This window comes from Canis lupus, chromosome 26 (genome assembly GCF_048164855.1).
Source record: "Canis lupus baileyi chromosome 26, mCanLup2.hap1, whole genome shotgun sequence".
NCBI classification, from domain to species: Eukaryota; Metazoa; Chordata; class Mammalia; order Carnivora; family Canidae; genus Canis; species Canis lupus.
Genome location: NC_132863.1, coordinates 48074167 through 48095111, shown reverse-complemented (window position 1 = coordinate 48095111; position 20945 = coordinate 48074167). Strand labels below are relative to the sequence as shown.

The following is a 20945-nucleotide window of genomic DNA, read 5'->3' as shown; positions in this document are numbered from 1 at the left end:
TGGGCCCCTGAGATAAGTGGGGGGGGTGGCGAGTGAGAATCCTTCCATGGCAGCGTGAGGGCAGGAGGGGAACCTGCCGGCCTGACGTGCGACGTGTGAGCACCTGGGCCCGGTCAGGCCTCTGGCACGCGGGCCCCCGTCGGGGGGCAGGGGCGGGCCTGCTTTTGTGCGCCGTCCGTGCTGCGGGGGCCCAGGGCTGCGTCTGGGACAAGGCGGGGGCTCGGGAAATGCCCATCGGGGGCGCCGCTCCCATCTCAACACCGAACCCCGCGTCTGTCCGGTGCCGTCCGTGAGCCCCGTCGGCTTCTCGAAGGTCCGGAGAAACACAAGCAGGTGGAGGCCGACTATTTAAAAGGGGGGCTTTATTAACTCCTCTGGAGCAGCGCGCCGGTGCCCCGACGCCGCCCCGGTACACGACAACTCGGCAAAGCTGCTACTCAGTTTGGAACCAAGACCTCCTGGCACTAAAAACACATTGAGAAAACATCGACGCTCTTCCCTTTTTTTTTTTCCTTTTTTTTTTTCTTTTTTGGTACAAAATGATACAAACAACAATACAAAATAGTTGTGCTGTTGACGATTACAAAAAAAGTTGGGACTTTTGCCTAACTGCACAATGCTCGGAGTTGCAGTGTGAACACATCATACTCCAGTGTCTTTCCCCAAAACAACCACAGTCATGCGGGCTGCTACACATTTTGTCCATTTTCAAAAAAGAAACATGCAGAAAAGGAAAAAAAAAAAAAAGATCAGAATGGAAAAAGGAGAGGAAAGGAAAAGAAGAAACGCGTTCCAATTATACACAGAGGCGGCTCCCCGCGGGCCGCGCCGAGCAGGACCTGTCACGTGCACCGCGCTGCGCGAGCTGCTTCACGGCACGCTCTGTGCATGGGAGAGTTTGTGCGGGGTTTTTGGTGCTCTTTTCAGCATTGACAAAAATTGAGACTCCCCTCCCCTAACCTTTTACCTCTCAAAGGACCGTGTGTGTGTGTGTGTGTGTGTGTGTGTGTGTGTGTGTGTGTGTCGGCCGGTGCTCACGCTAGGGAAACTGAGGCATCTCGGGGAACTGACGTGTGGCCGTTACTCTGACGCCGTGGTGGCCGGAGGCCCAGCACTTGTGCTGAGAGACACGGGAAAGCAAAGGCGCGGGGTGTGAGGACAGACAGACACGGGGGTCCTCGGCTGGGCGCCCCCGACCACGGCCGCGTCCTCGCCGCGCCACCCCCGCGGGTTTCTCCTGTTCACAGAACAAAATCCCCTACAGAAATGAAGGTGCGCCCTAGGGCTTTGCCAGCGCGGAGTCTGGGCCCCCGCGGCCGGGCCCCGGGTCTCGGGCACGGTGGGTCTACAGGCTGCGGGAGGCGTGACGCTGCTGGCACGCCCAGCTCGACCTCAGAACCGAGTGCGCAGTGAAGTGGGTGTGGGGGCGTGCGAGCCCCCCCAGCCCCCGGGGACTGTGTGGAGGGCACGCGTGGCCCCCGGCGTGGCCCAGCCTCAGCCTGCGTGATCCAGGCGAGGTGCGTCGGGGCCCTGGCGGTGGGGTGGGGCGGTGGGGCGGGGCGGTGGGGCGCCGGGCGCCACGGGGTGGGTGCGTCCCGGGCTGGGCCCCGCACAGCCGTCCCCGAGCACAGCCCAGGGCCCTGGCCACCCGGGGGGCTCAAGATTTCAGAGAAGCGTCCACAGCTGCCTCGGCTCCCAGAACATGTTCGTGCCGAGAAGTTCGACAGGAGGATAAACGTTCCAAAAACAAACAAAACACAGAAGATGCCAGCTCACGTCCTGCCAGCCCTGACCCCACCAGCAGTCCCCAGATGGCCGCGCCCCCAGACGCCGGACAGTCTTCGTCTGGCCCTGAGCGATCCCGGTCCCTCCCCCCAGGCGGGCCACCCACCCCTGACGCAGAGAGAGAGGCGTCTGCGGAGGCGCATCCAGCGGGGGGCACGGGCACCTCCTTCGTCCCCCCGCCAGGCAGCGGGGACGGGGTCGGGGACGGAGCCCTACAGCCATCAGGCCGCAGGCCAGGGCCCCAGCCCGGCCCGGGGACAGTGGCGGAGGTGGTGAGTGTGGCCTGGGGAGGAGCCCTGACACCCCGCGGGGACACCACCCTGCCTGCTGCACACACGCCTCTGAGGCCAAAGCTGTTTGGAAAAGAGGGTGACCGTCGCCACGGGGGGAGCATCCAAGGCCTCAGGCCGGGAGCATGGGGACCAGGCTGAGCTCTCCCCCGACCCAGGGCTCCAGGATGGGCGCGAGGCCTGCCTGCTCGCCACGGGCCCCCCCAACGCCAAGGCCCGCCCAGGGCCAGGGCACCCCTCACCCCCTTTCCAGGGTGCTCCCAGGAGGGGTCGTGTCCCACCAGGGCCTGCGTGGCCTTTTATCACCCAGGGAAACCAACGCAGCGGGTCTCCCCGGCGGGTCCCTGGGACGCACAGAGCGTCTCTTGCTGTCCTTTGGCAGGCTGGCGCATCAGACAGTTCCGTGCAAAGGGCAGCGGCATCCCCGGGAGTCTGAGCGGCTGCTCGGTGCTGCCCTGGGTCCCCAGGAGAGGACTTGGGTCACTGCGTCAGGTGGGTGCCGTCCAGATGCATCTGAGGCCGACGGCAGGGCAACGGCGGGCTGTCCCGGCCACTCGGAGCAGAGCCTCACTGTCCACGTCAGGTTGCGAGTCCGGGGGGAGAGGCTGCCGAGGCACGTGCAGGTGTCCGCGCTCTCTGCCGTCCGCACGGGCCTCCGAGGGGCTGAGGGCGTCCGGGTGTCGCCAGCGGAGCCTTGCACGGGGGCCTCCAGGAACCCGCTGGCGGGGGCGGGGGGCTCGTGTCAGGTGTTCGGGGATGCTCGCTCGATTGGGCTGCGGCTTCTTGGGAGGTGCAGCCTTCTGGACCGAAGGCATCGGGGGCCTGCGTGGCATTTCCGGGGGGGACAGCTGTCTCTGGGGCAGGCCTCGTGGTTGGGGGGCCAAAGGGCAGAGATGGTGAGTGTCGGGGAAGCCCCCTGGAGCCCCACTGCCACCTGTGCACGGTGTCGGGAGCCGGGGCAGCCAGAAACTCGGTGCGAGCCGAGGGCGCACACGTACCTTTGGTAGATCGGCTGGGCCCGCCCCGGGGGCTCTCCTGGCCTGTCCCCCCACTGCCCCCTGCCTGCCCCCTGCCTGCCCCCTGCCTGCCCCGGACCTGCGCCCAACCTGCCCCCTGCCTGCCCCCGACCTGCCCCCGGCCTGCCCCCTGCCTGCCCCCGACCTGCCCCAGGCCTGCCCCCTGCCTGCCCCCGACCTGCCCCCTGCCGGCCCCCGGCCTGCCCCCTGCCTCGGGGGCGGGGGGGGGGCGCCAAAGGCCCAGGAAACCCTGACCGTGTCCAGCAAAGCTTGAGGACTCAGATGGGCTTTTGGGGTTTGAACCCCAACGATTTCTTTGTCAATTTTGTTAAGCAAATCACCCACTGTTTTTCTTAATAAAAGACCCAAAAAAGAAAGAGAGAGGGAGAAAGAGAGAGAGAGAGAGAGAGAGAGAGAGACAGGTTCTCCCCGATTCCTTAATTGGCGCCTTCAGAGCTGGGGCTAGCTGGGGTCGGGGGCGCTCAGGACTGGGGTTGGGGGGACGTACGTGGTCTGTCTGCTTGCTTTTCGTCACTCCTGAGTTTGAGGGAATCTGATACATGTACCAAAAGGCACTTTCATTTTTTTTTTTTTTTTTTTTTAAAAACAGTGCTTCTGTTCTAAGAAATTCAAGTTAAGACAGAGTGCCTCTCGCTGCTCTCCGTGCTAGCCAGCTACTGCGGCGGGTGGCGCGCCGCGGGGCGAGAAGGGCTCATGCCAGACAGCTCACTGTTGGGGGGGCTGGGGCGGGGAGGGACCCCCTAACACACCACTAAGTGACACGGCCGCGGGGAGTCGGGGAGCCCGGCACCTCCCGCAGTCCCGCTCCGCCGGCGCCCGGGGCCAGGCCGCTCAGTCCTCCTCGCCGCCGCCGTACATATCCGCCAGCTTCTTGAACCTGGGCCCCCAGTCGTTCAGGTAGTCGTAGTCCTGGTCCCCGGAGCTGGACGAGTTCAGGGAGCTGACGGAGCCTGCGGTGGAGCCGCTGCCCTCGTAGTCGAAGACCAGCAGGGAGTCGTAGGGGGGCGCCGTGGGGTCGTTGTCCGCGGCGCGCAGGCCCTGGGGTCAGAGGCGCAGGGTTAGGCCCAGGAGGGGAGCTGGGGAAGCGGCCGGGAGGGGACGTCGCTGGGCCCTGCACACAGTAGGTGCTCCGCAAGCGCTCCCTGCGGTTGACTGAGGGGCCGTCAGGGAACCGGGGGAGGGGGGGTCGGGGTCTATGACCAGGGGCTAAGGTGCCCATGTGGCCCAACAGCAGAGCGGGGCCGCGGCAGGTGCACAGGACGGTCCACAGCCCGTGTCCCTGCAATGGGGGGTGAGCCCGAGGACCAGGACCTAGACGTCTGACGTCATCGTGTCCACTGACCCCACGACACCTGCTGTGTGCCCGGAGGCCCCCGCGCCCTGGCCCCCTGCTTCTGCTCGCACCGGCGCTGACCTCCCGCCCCCACCCGGCCTTGCGCCCCCGGAGCACGCACCTCGCTGATGAAGTCCCCGATGTCCCCCGGGTGGGGCACCACGGGCCTGACCGGGTACTGGGGCTCGGCGCCCACGGGCCGCTCATCCACCCGCCGCACTCCCGGGGCTTTGCTCAGCACATGCTCCATGGCCTCGGGCTGCTGCAGCTGGCTCAGGTCGTAGTCCTGGGCGCGAGAGGCGGGCCGTGGGGGCCGTCACCGGGGGCCCAGACGCCTGAGGTCCCAGCTGTTGCCGCACTGCTCTGCCCCCCCACTCTGCCCCCCGCTCCCCAGGTCCTCCCAGTCCTGCCCCCCGGGCTGCCCTCATGGTCTGGGGCTCCGCACCTGGGACCCCGGCAGCTCCTGTGCACATGCCTTGGTTTCCCTGGGAGAGCCTGGGGCTGGGGTCACTGTCGCCGTGCTCCGGGGGGGCACGAGCACGTGGTGGAAGGAGCTGCCCGAGGCCCCTGATGGCGACGCGACCCGGGTGCAGCCAGGCAGCTCCCTGGAGCTCCCCCAGGGCGCCCCGTGCACGGCCGTCTGGTCACCTAGCGGCCCCCGGGGGGTGCGAGGCTGCGGGCTGGGTCCTGGGCTGAGGGCAGAGAGCGGCCCTGACGCTGGCGGACGCTGGAGCGGAGCCTCACCTGGTCCTCCTCACCGCCGCCCTCCTCGTCGTACTTGAGGATGTTGTCACGAACGTCGTCCTCGGGGTCGATGAGCAGCTGCTTGGTGTGGCGCTCCTTCTCCCTGCGCTTCATCCACACGACGAACAGCAGGACCATGGCTGCGGGGGCGGGGCCGCACCGTGAGCGGGGTGTGGGTGCGCGTGGGCACGGGTCTGCGAGTGTGTGGGCATGGTTCTATGTGCGTGGGCACGGGTCTGTGTATGTCGGCACAGGTCTGTGTGCATGGGCACGGGTGTGTACGCATGGGCATGGGTCTGTGCATATGTGGGCACAGTTCTGCATGGAAGGGCACGGGTGTGTGTGCGTGGGCACGGGTCTGCGTGTGCCGGCATGGGTCTGTGTGCATGGGCATGGGTCTGCATGTGCCGGCATGGGTCTGTGTGCGTGGGCACGGGTGTGCGCATGTGGGCATGGGTGTATGCGCATGGGCACGGGTCTTTGCGTGGGGGCACGGGTCTGCACGCGTGGCTCAGCTGTACTCACTGAGCAGGATGACGATGCAGATGAGGATCGCCACGATGGCGCTGGTGCCCAGGCCGGCCGCCGCCACGGCACCGATGGTGGTGCAGTCCCCGTTCTCATCGCACGGGCACACCTTGACCTTGATGATGGACGTGTTGGACAGCGGGGGATTCCCAGAGTCGGTGACGGTGATGGGGACATCGTACATCCCAGCCTCCAAGTACAGGATGCGCAAGCTCAGCTGGGCGTAGTCACCTGGTGCGGGGTGACAGGACAGGCTGCCTTCAGTCTGCAGCCAGCACCCCGTTAGAGCGGGACGTCCGAAGGGGACGACGGAGTCTGACAGCATGACAATCTAAAGTACCTGTTTGGTTCATATACACGTGCACACGCGCTCAGGCACACGCACGCGCACATGCACGCCAGACCACTCCATAAAGTGAGGAGACACTGGTGATTCCAGAAGGAGCAATTGCAACATGTTGAAGAAATTGTTTCCTTAATATATAAAGAGTTCTACCAAATCAATTAGAAAAAGACCTTCTCAAAGATAAACAGGCAAGGGCATGGCACAGGCAATTCACAGAAGAACCGCAAACGGCCAATAAATAAATGGGGAAAAAAATGCGCATGGTTGAGAGATGTGAATGGAAACCATGATTTTGGCTAAAACACTGGAAAAATGCTTTTTTTTAAAAATGACATTCAGTGTTGGTGAGGGCTTGGGTCACAGGTGTGCTCCTGTACCCCCAGACACGCGAGGCACTGGCGTGACCTTTCTAGGTGCATCCTCACAGTGCTAGGAAACTGTAGGACCTGGAGGCCCTTTCATACAACAGGCCCGCACCTAGAGGAGAGAGATGGGCCGGGGCCCCACCCATGGGGCCGGGCGCAGGGCGCGGGGACTACGGGTGAGCTCGTTACAGCGGCGGGACCGGGACTGTCCTCAAGGCCCCTCAGGGGACAGTCCCCAGGGGCTCCGGTGGGGGGACGGCCCGTCTCCACTGCTCGCTCTCCCACGGGTCCCGGCTTGTGGGCTGCGCCCCAGATGTGTCCACACCCCAGACGTGTCCAGTTGTCCCGGTGCCCGGGGCGGGCTCACCGTTTAAGCGGGTGATGGTCCAGTTCTTCCGCACGGCGGCGGGCACGAAGGGCAGCTCGAAGACGTAGGGGCCGATGTTGGGGTCGACGTCGGCGTCGGCCGCGGTGATGTTGATGGCATTCAGGCCGGGCCTCTCGCAGATCTGCGCCTCCTTGGGCAGCAGCTCAGGGGCGTTGTCGTTGATGTCGATTAGGTAGATCTGCAGCGTCCCGGTGCCACTGGCCGGGGGGATCCCTGTGGGACAGATGCAGGTGACCCTACAGGGCTGCTCTGTGTGCCCCACGGCCACGGGCACACGATGACACGCAGCAGGCCAACGCCAGCCCCAGGGCCCCGGGGACAGATGACAGGTCTGCACGGGACACACCACGGCCATGGCCCCCAAGAGTCCCGGACCTGCACCAACACCCACCGTCAGACACATGGCCACTCAGCTGCACACAGGACACGGCCTCAGATGTGCAGCCGCCACCAGACCCACAGCTGTGAGTGGGCACACGCATGCACATACACACAGGCATAGGTACATGCACATGCACGCACAGGCATAGACACACATGCACACACATGCACGCACACACACAGGCATAGACACATGCACACACATGCACAGGCATAGACACTTGCACACACATGCACGTACACACAGGAATAGGCATACACACGCACATACACATACACAGACACGCATGCACACGGGGGCATACACACAGGAATAGACACACATACACATGCATGCACATGCACACACACACACAGACACACACGCACAGGCATAGACACACGCACACACATGCATGCACACAGGCACACAGGCAGATGCACACGCACGCACAGGCATGCACACACAGGTGCACACACATGCATGTGTACAAGACACATGCACACATGGAGGCATGCACACATGCACATGCACATATATGCGCACACAGGCATAGACACACAAACATGCACCAAGGCGCACACGCACACACACACAGAGGCATAGACACACGAACATGAATGCACAGGCATGCACACACAGGTGCACATGGATGGATGCACATGCACACAGACAGAGATATGCACACACATGGGGGCATACACACATGCACACGCACACATATGCATGCACACACAGGCATAGACACATGCACATGCACGCACAGGCACACACACAGGTGCAGACACACACATACATGCACACACATGGGGACATGCACACAGACACACATGCATGTACACACAGGCATAGACACATATGCACATGCACAGAGGTGGACATGCACGCACATGCACATAAAGAGGCATACACACAGGCATAGACACACACGCACATGCAACATAAGCATGCACATGCACATAGGTGCACACACACATGCAGACACACAGACACATGCACACATGGGCATGCATACATGTACACACATGCACACACAATACACATGGGCACACACATGCACACACAGGCACACAGGTGTACACACACATACACACATGCATGCATGTGCACACACCCATGTACATAGGCGCAGACACGTACACACACGTGCACACACATGCCCGCATACACAGGCACACACATATACACAGACATGCACACCCATGCACACCCACATAGCACCCATGTGCACATACACACCCCTACACAGGCATGCACAGACGCACACACATGTACATATACAGCACCCATGTGCATACACCCCCACAATGCACACATGCACATACACACACAGCCGCCCCCACATAGAGCACTCACATGGAGCTGTACTGGTGCACAGCTACAGAAGATGGTGCCCACCATGCCCAGCACTAGGCACCCACACCCCTGCCCTGTGGGGCCGGCACCCACTTCCCCGTCTCTCCATAGCCCGCGACCCTGTCCACGCCCCCGTGTCTCCCTGGCCCCACCCTGCAGGCGCCTGAGGCCAGGAGCCCTGAGCCACATGCGGACCCTGGGTGCCTCCCCAGCCCAGCGAGCGGGCCTCCGGGGCTCCCGGCCTGCAGGCCTCGGTGCGGACCTGCTCTGCACACCCAGAGCACCCCAGGGCCCCGTCGGTTCCCTGAGCCCCCAGGTCTGGCCCAGGGCCGCGTGCACGTGGGTGCGTGCGACACAGATGCCCCAGGCTTGGGGTCAGAGATCTTCCGGCTGCAGTACCCCTTGGTGGCAAAGCCGAGGCAGGCACCTATGACATATGGCCCAGCATGTGTCTTCACGGTCTCAGGAACCCATGAGAGCACCGGGCCAGGGCGCAGCTGGGCCTGGCCATGGAGGCCGCTATGGCGTGGGTGCCGGCCAGCACGGCGGGGGGGACCAGGGACCCCACAGCCTGCATGCACCCTGCTCACAGTCTCGCCGTCCTCTCGGCTTTCTGCTGCGTCGGCCCCGGGTTTGTTCAAAACCACCTCCTAACGCAGCCTCTTGAGCTCCCCACAACCAGGGCCGGTGCACCTCACGGCCACAGCCAGGCCTCGGCTTTTCTGGGTCCCGTAGGTCAGGGAAGGCAGGGAGGAGGCTGGCGGGTGGTTACCGGGCCCCGGCTTTCATTGCCGCAGAACGAGCCTTTGTGCAAGGGCTCCGCTTGCTCCGGGGCCTGGGCTGCACCCCTGACCTAGAACCCACCTGAGCGGACCTCCACAGGTCGGCCTCAGGGCCTTTGCGCGGGCTGCTTCCAAACTCTGGGTCTCCTCTCTGCGCTGTTTCCCCCTGGCTTGTTCCCTCTGGTCCGCAGTCAGCTCCCCAGGAGCACAGCTGCAAATGCCGGCCCCTCCCTCCCTCGCCCTGCTTTGTTTTCTTCCAGAACCTACTCCCTGAAAGTGTCTGGTGGACTTGTTTCTCATTCATCTCACTGGGGCAAGAGATTGCTGAGCTGTCCCCCAATATCCATTCCCCCCTTTTGACGTTGATAGAAGAACCGGAGCCCCTAGATTTTATCTGAGGTCACCCTGCCCAGCTGTTGGGCCGCATTTCCCAACCTCCCTTGCAGTGAAATGTGGCTCCTGGCCGACGGCTCCCAGGGCTCTGAGGACACCGGCGCACCTAATCCTCGCAGCTGCAGGAGAGAGGGGGGCTCATCCCCATTCTACAGAGGAGGAAACCGAGGCACGGAGCGGTCAGGTCTCTTCCCACCCCTCAGTGGTGCTGGCACTGATCCCTGGCTCTAGAATCCTCCTTCTCCCTCACTGCCTCTCCCCTCCTGTGCAGAGTGGGCTGGGTACGGGGCTGGGGGCCTCGCCGCCTCCTGGGTCCCTGGGTCCAGGGAGCGGTGGCCTCGGGGCTGGGAGTCCAGTGCCCGGCCGTGAGGCACTGTCTGCCTCCCTTGAAGGCCCCAGTGCCTCTGCCCAGCCCGCCTCACCCCTGCCGGGGTCACCTTCACCCTGCGACCCCAGCTCCTGGGGCTCCTCATCCTGGCTCGGGCGGGGGGTCTCACCATCACCGTCTGCCAGCCCCAGGGCTCCGGCTGCCGTGTGCGGCTTCGCACGGTGCCTGCCCGACTCTGAGCCCCGCGGGGCCCCTGCTCCCCGAGGGCTGCGAGGGCCTGGACAGTGGGTGCTCGGAGCCCCGGGGCCGGCACCCCAGGGGCTGCTTGGGGGAGGCCCGCCCCCACCTATCCTGGCCTGTAGTCGGCACGACCGGGCCGTTCTGCCAAAGCGTGAGTGTCATTCAGCTGCCCTCAGTCTACCCCATGGGAACTCAGAAACTGCTCAGGTCATGTTCCACTGAGACCAGGCTGGACGCAGCTTGGCCCCCTGCTGCTGGCCCGGCTCCCCCGGTGCCCACGAGGGCGCCCCGCGGGAGAGCGGAGGGGCGTGTATCTGCCTGGAGGCGGCGATGAGCTGAGCCCCGGATGCAGAGAGGGGGCGGCCTGGGGGCACTGGGGGACGAGGGGCAGCTCGCGGCACTGCACGGGGCACCTGGCACCGCAGGGGCCTTCCAGCCTCGCCCCTCCACCTTCTCCAGTGCTGGGCGGGCCCCCCACCCACAGTCACCCCCTGGAGCGGGGCGCACCGTTGTCAGCTGCCAGGAAGGTGGCCTCATAGACGTTGTTCTTGATGTAGAGGGACTCGCGGTCCAGGATGGCTGCCGTGGTGATCTGACCGTTGGTGGCGTTAATGTGCAGCCAGTTGGCTGGGTCCGACAGCTTCGAGTATCTGAGGAGGGAGGAGGTGAGGAGGTGAAGGGAGGGTGGCCCGAGCCCCAGCCCCGCCCCTGGTCCCCCAGCCTGCATGGACGCCGGGGAGCTTCCCCCCAGTCCAGTACGGGGTCCTGGGTCCCGAAAGCTTTCTCCACCTTCTGGGGTGGAGCCCCTGGCAACGCTGGAGAGACGACACGGGTCGGGGACACCGCTGAGAGCTCACCAGAGACCCTCCGGGTTGCAGGGTTCACTGGGCGCTAGGCGGCTCCTCCGTATGGGCAGCGAGGGAGCCCGGTGGGGGGAGGCCCCTTCCGAGGCCCGAGGGCGGGGCGTGGGGGGAGGTCGTGCTCTGCGGACCCACCTCACGGCCTGCTGCATGAAGCGGTCAGGGTCCACGGCCGAGAACGTGGTCAGCACGGTGCCGCTGGGCACGCCCTCCTCCAGGCGGATCAGCTTGTGGTTCGAGGGGAAGTAGGGCGCCTCGTTGACGTCCACGACTGAGATGGTCACCCCTGCCGTGGACTGGAAGGACATCTGGATCCCACTGGCCAGGGGCGCCTGGTTGGACACCATCACAGTCAGCATGAACGCTCGGTTCAGCTCGTAGTCGACTGCCTGCAACGAGAGGCCCAAGGGGGTGAGCTGGCGCAGGTGCCTGGGGGCTGGCTCGGGGGCGGTGGCCGTGGCTGCCTGGTGTGCACCTGCCTCCCCGGTCCCCTCCTGCTCCTGCCACCCGGCTCCGTGCCCAGGACACCGGTCCCAAGGGAAGCTGTGTGCAGACTGCTTCGTCTCTGGCTTCCTGTGGGGTAAAGGCCCCCCCCAACGTGCCTTCCCATCATGCCAGGGCCTGGCCGTAGCCGGGCTCCTGGGGGCCCCAGCTCCCGGGGGGCAGCCGTTCACGGCCCGAGCTCTCAGCAGGTCGAGGCCTCCAGGGCTGTTTGTCGAGGGTGCCCTCCTGGGTGCAGCGGGCCTTCTCTCCTGTTGTGTTAACCCCCAGCCCCTGTTTCTGGTAATTTGTCACGGCGGCCCCAGGACACTCAGACACCGGCCTGTGGGCGCTCTTCCCCTGCACGTGGCTCCTGCACTAACGTGATCCCCTGCTACACCCTCTTGGGGTGCCAGGACCCCGAATGACAAACGCTACAACAGTTCTATGGTCTGCGGTGCTCCCCACACTCTGGGGAGGGAGGGAAGTTGCACGGAGGCACTTGGGGCCCTGAGATGCGGAGCCACACGTAGCGACTCAAAGACCAGGCTGCCACACACGCAAGGGAACTTCTGCGCAGGAAGGTTCCCGGCGGGATCGCTGTGTCCTCCTGGAGGACGCGCACAGGAGGCAGCCCCGAAGCCCAGGGCGGCTGGAAGTTTGCAGCTGTGAGGACAGAAAGGGCGGGGAAGACCCACTGAGCGAGGTGCACAGACCTCCAGGATCTGCCGATGAGCGGTAGATACGCAGCGTGCGGCCTTCAGTGTAGAGGGACAGGAACCGGAATTTGTATTTGTTCCTATTTGCAGAGAGGAAGACCAAGACCACACGAGCGAACCAGAAAACGCGTGAGGATGGTCCCCTGCCTGCAGAGGGGCGGCACGGGGTGGGGGGCAGGGCTGCGGCACGGAGCTGTGACTCACGTCACAAATAAAATTATATATATGCAATGTGACCTCTGAAAACCGCAGGCAAACTGGAGTAAAGGGAGACTATGTACCAGCTGGCAGCATGACTCCCCGGAGCAGAGCGATTTCAGGTGCCCAGCGCAGCGTCTAGATGGCAGTTCCTGATGGGATCGATTTTAAGGACAACGGTCGTTGCACAGAAGCCTTAAGCTCCCTTGGTCTTCGCACGGTTGGTCATGACTTGGGCTCGTTATTCTGAGCGCCCTTTTATGCATGTTGCAGGGAAAAGTGAATCAGCGCTTGTGACAACGTGGTTCCGAAGTCAGATTTTTCAGTGTAAGAGGAAGGAGACAGAAGTATGGAGTCACTGAATTTAAGTAAAAATCCTCCGCTGTTAGGTTAGAATGAAACGGCCGTTTGAATCAGTGGAAGACACGGGGAGACAGTGAGGATGGGCAGTGCTGGGGGGGGGAAGCCTCCCTGCTTCCCTCGGGGGCCGAGGGGCCGGCCACATGGAGGGCGGCGGTGCCCATGGGGGCTCCGATGTGAGGCAGGCGCCTCCCCCGGTTGGGCCACAGTGCACGGAAGCGCTCGGGAACAGGCTGGTGGCGGAAGGACCCAGGAAGGACCCCGGGACCGGCCGGGGCGGGGTCGGGGGGTGGGTGGGCTCCCACTCGCCGGGGGCAAGGTCGGCAACGACAGCGGCTGACTAAGCACACCCGATACGGATACGTACAAATCCGTGCAGTCTTAACGGTACCGAGGACGTGGAAACACACCCACACACCCACACACGCTCATGAGTTTGCTTATTGCTCTGGTGGGACGATCGATGGCCTCCAAAGACATCGGGTCCAAACATCTGGCATTTGTGACCGTGTCGCCCTCCGGGGCACGGGGGCTTTGTGAGCCTGATGGTCGGGGTCTTGCAGCGGGAGATGGCCCGGGATGACCCAGGTGGCCCAAAATATCACGGGGGGACCTTCGGGGTGGCAGCAGGCAGCGTGGCCGTCCCGAAGCCTCCGTCCGCCTTTGCTGCTGGACTCTGTGCGAGGTCCCTGTTCCGACGAGGTGGCTTGGAGCCACACAACCTCGCTGTCTTACGGCTCCGGAGGTTGGAGGTCATAAGTCAGCGTCCCTGGGCTGAGGTCCCCAGGGCAGGGCTGGCCTCTCGCAGCTCCTCGAGGCAACCTGCACTCTCGGCCCCCCCGCCCCCCCCGGAGCAGCAGCGCAGCGCCCTGCGGTCCCTCTATGACCTCCACGCCCCGCTCACAGGCACGCCGGGGGGCTCCTGTCGACGAGGGGACGCCCTTTTGTGCTAAGTCTAGCCCAGGAATGACAATCTGAGGAGCACCACCTCGTGCTCACTCACAAAGGACGTTGCGTGGCCAAGGATCACGGTTAGACGAGGAACCAGCAGGTGGAGGCTGGGGGGCCGCGCAGGTGCAGCTACAAGCATCACGCTGCGGCCGGGAAAGGCCGACTGCGGGGGGACGACGGGAACAGGCTGCACCCCGGAGCCCACCCGTCGGGTGCAGGTGACCGGAGCGGGACCACCGGGCACCATGGGCTTTGCGACGTGACCCAGCCTCAGCCGCGAGCTCCTCCCCACGGACGGGCCCCCGCAGATCTAAATCCCAGGTTGCCGGCAGCGCGGGAGGGAGAACGAGGAACAAGAACCCGCGAGGAAGTGGTCGGACGGCGCGGCACGTGGGGCCTTGCATCGGCCAGCTGGCCCGGCGTCCATGCAGGCCAATGGTGGGTGGAATGTTCTAGGCCATGAGAGATTCAAGACATGTTATAACCAAATGCATGGCGGGGGGTGGGGGTGGGGACCCTGTTCAGATCCAGATCTGAAAAGCCACAGCAGAGTCACTTTTGGGAAAATTAAGGGAAAGTGAAGACAGACTCGAACTGGAGAACGCGAAGGGAAGCCGGCTGCCTTGTCAGGCGTGTGCAGGTGTGACGGGCGTGGGCGTGGACGCAAAGCCTACTTCTGAGGGTGACGCATCCCGACCTCGGGAGTTACAAACCTCTCTGAGCGAGATCGGCGATGAGGCGGTGGGGGGCAAGCGAGGGCCCGACTGCGGGGCCAGGAGAGACCAGTCCCGGCATGTCGGGGCGCCCAGAGATCTTCGCCGTGAACAGAAGAGCGCCAGGGTCAGGAGCCTGTGCTCGCGGCTGGCGGCGCCTCTGCTGACCCGACCCAAGCCAGCCCCCCCGGGTCCCCCAGCGGCTCAGCCTTTGACTCAGGGAGCATTAGAAATCCTACACCTGGGGGTGCCCGGGGGGCCCCCCAGGGTTCCGGTGACAATCCTGGGGTCCTGGGATCGAGTCCCACATCGGGGCCCCTGCTCGGCGGGAAGCCTGCTTCTCCCTCTCCGTCTGCTGCTCCCCCTGCTTGTGCATGCTCTCATATTCTCTCTCAAATAAAGAAAAATCTTAAAAAAAAAAAAAGTATCTTACGCCTGGTGCATCAAACCCTTGCCTTCTCAGCTCCCGCTGCAGGTGAGCAGTAGATCCGAAAAGGGCTTTGAAAGCTAAATCAGAGCAGAGGCGGGGCCCGGGGGTTCTGGAAGCCCGAAGCTGGCCCTTCGAGAGGGTCTGGAGGCCAATACCCTCCAGAGAGGGCGGCTCTGGGCTGAGCCCCATCGTCCTCTCCAGGCGGGATGTCCTTGTCTGCCGGGGGGCAGGGTGGTCCCCGCAGGCCCTTGGAGCCCTGCCATGAGATACCATGTCCTTCGGTGGCACACGCCCTGTCGCTCTGATGCCTTCCGCTGCCCCGCCGGCCCCTTGAGGAGGCGTTGGTGCCATTGTGGGTCAGCCTGGGGCAGGCAGGGGGACGCGACACCTCCCTTGTCCACCCCCGAGGCCCGTCACCTAGCCTGATGCCGGGTGCAGCTCAGGCGCATCTGTGGGGGGCCACGCGCCCAGATTCCGCCCCGGCAGGACCCTCAATGGCCTTGCGGGCAGGGGTCGGATGAGGCTCCCAGTGCAGAATAACCTGGAAGCCCTCACCTGAGAGATACGGCCCAGGGCTTCTGCCCCCCGGTGCGGACTGCTTCCTCCGTCCCAGGCTCTGGACGGTTCCAGACCCACAGGGTGCACCCCCCGCACCCACGCGGAGTCCAGCAGCTGCCAATGGCTCCAGCCCCTCCGCCAGGACCCTCGGACAGTCTGGGAGGGGCTGCGCCATTTCAGTGGTTTCATAAAACTGTGGTGGTTTTGTCTCTGAACAAACCACCCAAAGGAAGAAATCTCTCTCCCTGTTTACTGGTTCACGTCCCTGGGGGACATGAAGAGCATCGCGTGTCATGCATTAAGATCGTGTCACCAGCCTGAGTGCGAATGCCTTCCAGAAAGACTATTATGGCCGATAAACGTCCATAGGAGGGTGAAATAAAACATATTTGTAATGGAGAAATCGATAGGTAATTTGGCCCACCAGTTTCAATTAGACTGGCTGGATGTACTGCTGGGGCTCGGCCTGGCTGCCTCCCCAGACCGGCAAGGACCCTCTCCTGAGAGGCCGGGAGCTGGGCCTGTGGCCTGAGGGGAAGCTGCCCGGCGTGGGGCGCGCGGGGGGCACAGGGGGAGGGGCGGGGGGCAGGCGCTTCCGTGCCCTGCTGCTCGGGGAGCTGTTGCCTGCAGGCCCGGGGGCTGGTGGAGGGAGGGCCCGTGGGGGCTGCACCCTGGGCCCCTGCCCCCCGGCCCTCCTGCCCCCCCGGCCCTGCTTCAGCGTCTGGGCAGAGCTCGCCCACTGCCTCTGCAAGCCTTACAGCTGGGCGGGTTGGGGAGGGGAGAGCAGAAGGGGCCAGTTCTTGGCTTTTCCGCTTCAAAAGGGGAGGTCTGGGTGTAGGCAGGAGAACAGGGCTGATTGGTCTGAGCCTGCGGTTTCCTCATTGGAGGAGATTGTGGGAAGAGGCAGAGGGGGCTCCCGAGGACGCTGGCGACGGTGACAGGTGCCCAGTGGGGCTGGGGGTCTGTGGGCAGAGGTGCTGTGGTCCAGCTCGGCTGCAGCCCGGGAGGAGGCAGGATGAGCCAGGGGGCGGGGGCTGCGGGGGGCAGCACAGGGGCGGGAAGGCCCCCCAGGCCACTGGGCCCTGCCTGGGCCACACGCCACAGTGGGGGCCTGCGCGATGGCCGGACGCCGGCTGACCACGCGCCTCTCCGCCACGGGGCCGGAATGGTCCTCGCATTGCCGGGCGCGGTCCGGACCCTCCACCTGCAGGGCCCGCTGCCCCGGGAGCCACAGACCTGGGCGTCGGGCCCCGGGAGCGGCCTGGAGAGGGGGCTGGCCCGCGCCGGCCGTGAGTGAGCCAGGAGCCAGCGGGAATCCAGAACGGCCCCCCGAACCCCGCGCGGCGGATCGCGCCTCCCACGCCCGTCCCGGCCGCCCCCCTGCAGAGAATGCCGGAAAGCACCGCGTCTCCACCGGACGATGCAAAATTAACCTGGAAATGCTAAGATGAGGCCTCTGCCTTAAACAGACTTTAAGTGGAGGGTTTGGAGAAAGGCGCCGTGTGCAAATAATAAGAAAAAAAAAGGAAAAATGGGGAACGTGTGGCGCCAGCTGAGGATCGTGCCCGGGCACGCGGTCCAGGCTCGGGGGGACGGCGCCGCTGCCTCTGCTCTCAGCCCGGAGGTTGTAAAACCCAGTTTTAAATTCACAGAGAGTGGGATTCACCTGTGATTCGTGACAGGTTCACAGAGCCCTGTCTCCACCGCCACGCCGGGGAGGTCGGGGTCCCCCAAGCCCCTCAGCGGCCCCTCGTCATCGCGCCTGCATCCCCCGCACGCATCTTGAGCCGCATCCGTAATCGCGACACCGCGTCCAGGGCAGGACCGCACGGGGAGGCGGAGGCACAGGCCTTCCTGCTGCTCCGGGAAACAGGCCGACTCCTCAGGTGTTAGAGGCAAGGTGCGCGGCGTTAGGGGCCGTGGCCCTTCCCGGCTGGGCGGCCTTACCCGGGAACGCAGGTGGTCTACCCCTGCTCGAGCACGGCATCGGCCCTCCGGGTGGCGGGAGGGCACAGCTCAGGCCGCCGAGTCCCTGGGGGCCCCGCGGCCAGGTCCCCGCGGCGCCTGCCCCTGGCACGAGCGGGTGGGAGCCGCCCTTTGGCCCTGAGCGTCGGGGTGGCTCGCGCTTACCCGGGCATCGCTTCTGCTCTGTGATGGGGGCGAAGTCACGGCGGCCGGCGGGGAGCGGGGGCGTACCCACCTTCACCACGGTGACCATGCCCTCGTTGGTGACGGGATCCGTGCGGATGCTGAAGTGTCCTGAGGGGTCCCCGCTGATGATCCTGTAGAAGGCATTCCAGTTGGGCGAGTGGGGCTGGTCCCGGTCCATCACCGTGAGGTTCGCGACCACCACCTCCACCTGGTTTTCGGGCACCTCCCCCGAGTACTGCGGACATAAGGACAGACAGTGCTCAGAACGTGCGAGGAAGCCCGGGGAGGTCGGGAGGGGCTCTCTACCTGCCCCCGGGGGGCCCCGCCTCCCGCCGCCCCTGCACCCCGGGTTCCCACGGGGCCCATTCCCTGGGCACGCGGGCACCTGCAGAGGGCTGTGCTCCCCCAGCAGGCCCGCGGCTGCATGCTGCACCCACCCACCGCCTCCAGACCGACCTCCCCTGCACGTGTGGACACACACACACGTGCACGCACCCGGCCCCCCTCCTAAACCCCCTCACGCCTCTCCCTCCCTGGCCCTGGAGGCCAGAGCAACAGCCGGGACGCACGAGAGACCGTAGGCTACACTCGCGGGGCGGGAGCTAGGCGGTGGTGCATGGAGAGTCCTGTCTGCGGTCCCGCCACCCTGAGGTCCCGCCACGCGCTGGGGTCAGCGGCTGCAGACAGGGGGTGACCCAACACCGAGCCTTTGCTACTGCGAGCCCCTCCCGTCAGAGTGTGGTCCTCGTGGCTGAGACGCCGTGTGCGTGTCCGTGTGCGGCGCTGCCCCGAGCACCCCTCCGGGTGAGAATCCCGCCCAGGGGCCGCCCCCTCCACCCCCCCCCCCCCCCCGTGTGTGGCCTGCACAGAAGGCCCGGACTTGGTCAATGCTCTGCTCTCACTGTCTTGAAACTTGTTTTTTTTTTTTTTTTAGGATTTAATTTATTTGACAGACAGTGAAGGAGAGAGAGCGCACAAGCAGGGGGAGCGGCAGGCAGAGGGACGGGAGAGGCAGGCTCCCCGCTGCCCTGCTGTCCCTTGAGCCCTCCTGGAGACCCGCCTCCTGCTGGCGCCCACCTGCCCGGGCCCTCCCCGCCTGCCGCACCAGGGCCATTCCCTCTGCTGGGGCATCACATATCCCCATAGCAGGAGGCCGGTGCCACTCAGGGGCTGTGCGACCTGTGCTGAATGAGAATTGGTTTTGTCATCCACAAAATGGGCACAGCATGTCCCCAAGGGCCTGGGGATGGAGCACAATGCACACAAAGCTCCCGGCACGTGTCAGGGCTTCTGTGAGGGACACACAGGGCCTGGCCAGGCTCCCGGCCCCAGAGCACAGCTTCCTGGCCGCAGAGGGAGGGACAAGCCCGGCCAGGGCCCAGCTCGCCATGAGTGACAAAGCCACGTCCCCCGGCAGGTGAGCCTGTCCAGGCGGCCTCAGGTCTGGCCTGGCCTCAAGCAGCTGTGCGACCTTTGGGGGTTCCTAAGCCTCTCTGGGCCTGTTTCCTCAGCTGAAGGCCCGGGCCAGGGGCGCCTGCGTCCACCTCCCCGGAAGGCAGGAGGAGGCGGCCAGCAGTGCGTGAGCTCGCTCCAGACTCCTTCGGAATTCGGGGTGTGTGTGACCAGGATCACTATCCTTGGTCCTGGGGCTGCAGCACCCCCGACTCTCAGCGGCTTGGGGGGAACGCAGGCCAGCACAGGCGCTGGCCCCCTCCAGGGCCAAGTTCAGGGCGTCGCCTGTTTTGTTAATAAACTGATTGGCACACAGCCATGTCCTCATTTATATCTTATCTGTGGCGGGGTTGAGTGAGTGTGACAGGGAGCGGATGGTGCCAGACGTGAAAATAATTCCTACACGCCCTTTACAGGCAAGCCTGGATCCCTGCTCCAGACCCCTGTACTCGCCCCCTGCAGGAATTCAGAAACGGACCTGTGGCTTAGTCCTGGTGCCCGCTGTCCCGGCCTAGGTGTGCCCACACCTGCTTGAAGGTGTTGGGTGGGGTGGGGGTGCCGTGCACACCTGAGACTGCAGCCAGCCCAGAGGAAGCACAGCTCAGGGAGGCTCCTGGTGGCCGCTGGCGCCTGGATCCAGCTGTGCCTGAGCTCAGGACTGCAGCCAGCCCAGGGGAAGCACGGCTTAGGGAGGCTCCTGGTGGCCACTGGTGCCTGGATCCAGCTGTGCCTGAAGTCCGTGTTTAGTTTCCAGCTCCTGAGACATGAAGAGTTTTCTTTCTAAGTTGCCACGGTCAGTTTGTGCATATCTGTTAGGCTGCCTGCCTGAATTCCCTTTATTTTCCAGAACTTGCTTTCTCAGCCTCCCGTACAGCCACAAGCTGGTCAGGTGACCTCGGGCCTGCTGGTCAGCAGTGAGGCAGAGGCCTTGTGCTTTGGCGCCTGCAGGTGGCCGCGCCCCACCCGGCGCGGGACAAGGGGCTCTGGTCCTTACGCCGGGTCCCGGCGACAGGAGGGGTGCCCCAAGAGCCTCCGTGCCGACACACGTGGCCTCAGGCTTCGTGACCACTCACATCCTCTGGCAGCGTCACCCTTGGATTCGACGACGGGGTGGGTCCCAGGGTTGCTGCGTGAGCGCCGAGCCTCGGGTGGGCCTCCGAGGGGCTCCGGCCCGGGCTGCTGGGCACCTCCACCCAGTCTGGCCGCCCCGGAGCTTCACGGTGCAGGGGAGACCTGTGGGTCCCGGAGCCCAACCTTTGCAGGCTCCGGGTGAAGTTATTCCAAGCGTCTGTTTTAATTCATGCGAGTTTAATAAAGGTTCACAAAGAAGGGTCTTAAGCTGATAAATCTGGCTTAGGATTTTCTTATTAACTTTCCCTTGGCCATAATGAGTTTTTAATTTAATTTTTTCAGACCTTCAGGCACAGGGTGAGCCTCGCTCATGCCTCCCGGGAGGCAAAGGCAGATATTGGCAGAAGATGGAATTTTAAGGTCGTTGGAACGGAGTGCCTCGCCTAGATGGAGGTCCCGAATTCAAATGTCGCCCCGTCCTGAGGGACAGGGATTTCATCCAGCACAAACCCAGCTCCGAGGCCCAAATCCAGGGCTCCCAGGGGAAGGTCACATTAGCATAGAGGAGGATTAGGGTGAGAACAGCGAAGCCCAAGCAGGATCCAGGAGGACAAGAATGACAGCCTGTCCACGCGTGGGACCGCGGGTCCTCCGGGCGCCCTCGCCATGCACCTCGAGCGACGCCGTCACCTCCGAGGCTGTGCTTCTGTTTCTGTTCTGAGCGAG

The 20945-nt window shown here is 64.2% G+C and overlaps 1 protein-coding gene across 3 annotated transcripts in view; it reads right to left on the bottom strand.

Moving 5' to 3' along the window:
* Nucleotides 1-3633: 3633 nt before the first annotated feature.
* CDH4 (cadherin 4) overlaps nt 3634-20945 on the bottom strand; it is a 496939-nt gene continuing 479627 nt past the window's right edge. For all 3 annotated transcript variants that reach the window (XM_072801632.1, XM_072801634.1, XM_072801633.1), the window contains exons 9-16: nt 17746-17931; nt 11272-11525; nt 10784-10926; nt 6796-7029; nt 5715-5948; nt 5190-5329; nt 4567-4731; nt 3634-4150 (exon numbers count right to left, since the gene is read on the bottom strand). In XM_072801632.1, the coding sequence (XP_072657733.1) occupies nt 3944-4150; nt 4567-4731; nt 5190-5329; nt 5715-5948; nt 6796-7029; nt 10784-10926; nt 11272-11525; nt 17746-17931 (1563 nt within the window). In that variant the 3' untranslated portion in view covers nt 3634-3943. The remainder of the gene's footprint in view (nt 4151-4566; nt 4732-5189; nt 5330-5714; nt 5949-6795; nt 7030-10783; nt 10927-11271; nt 11526-17745; nt 17932-20945) is intronic.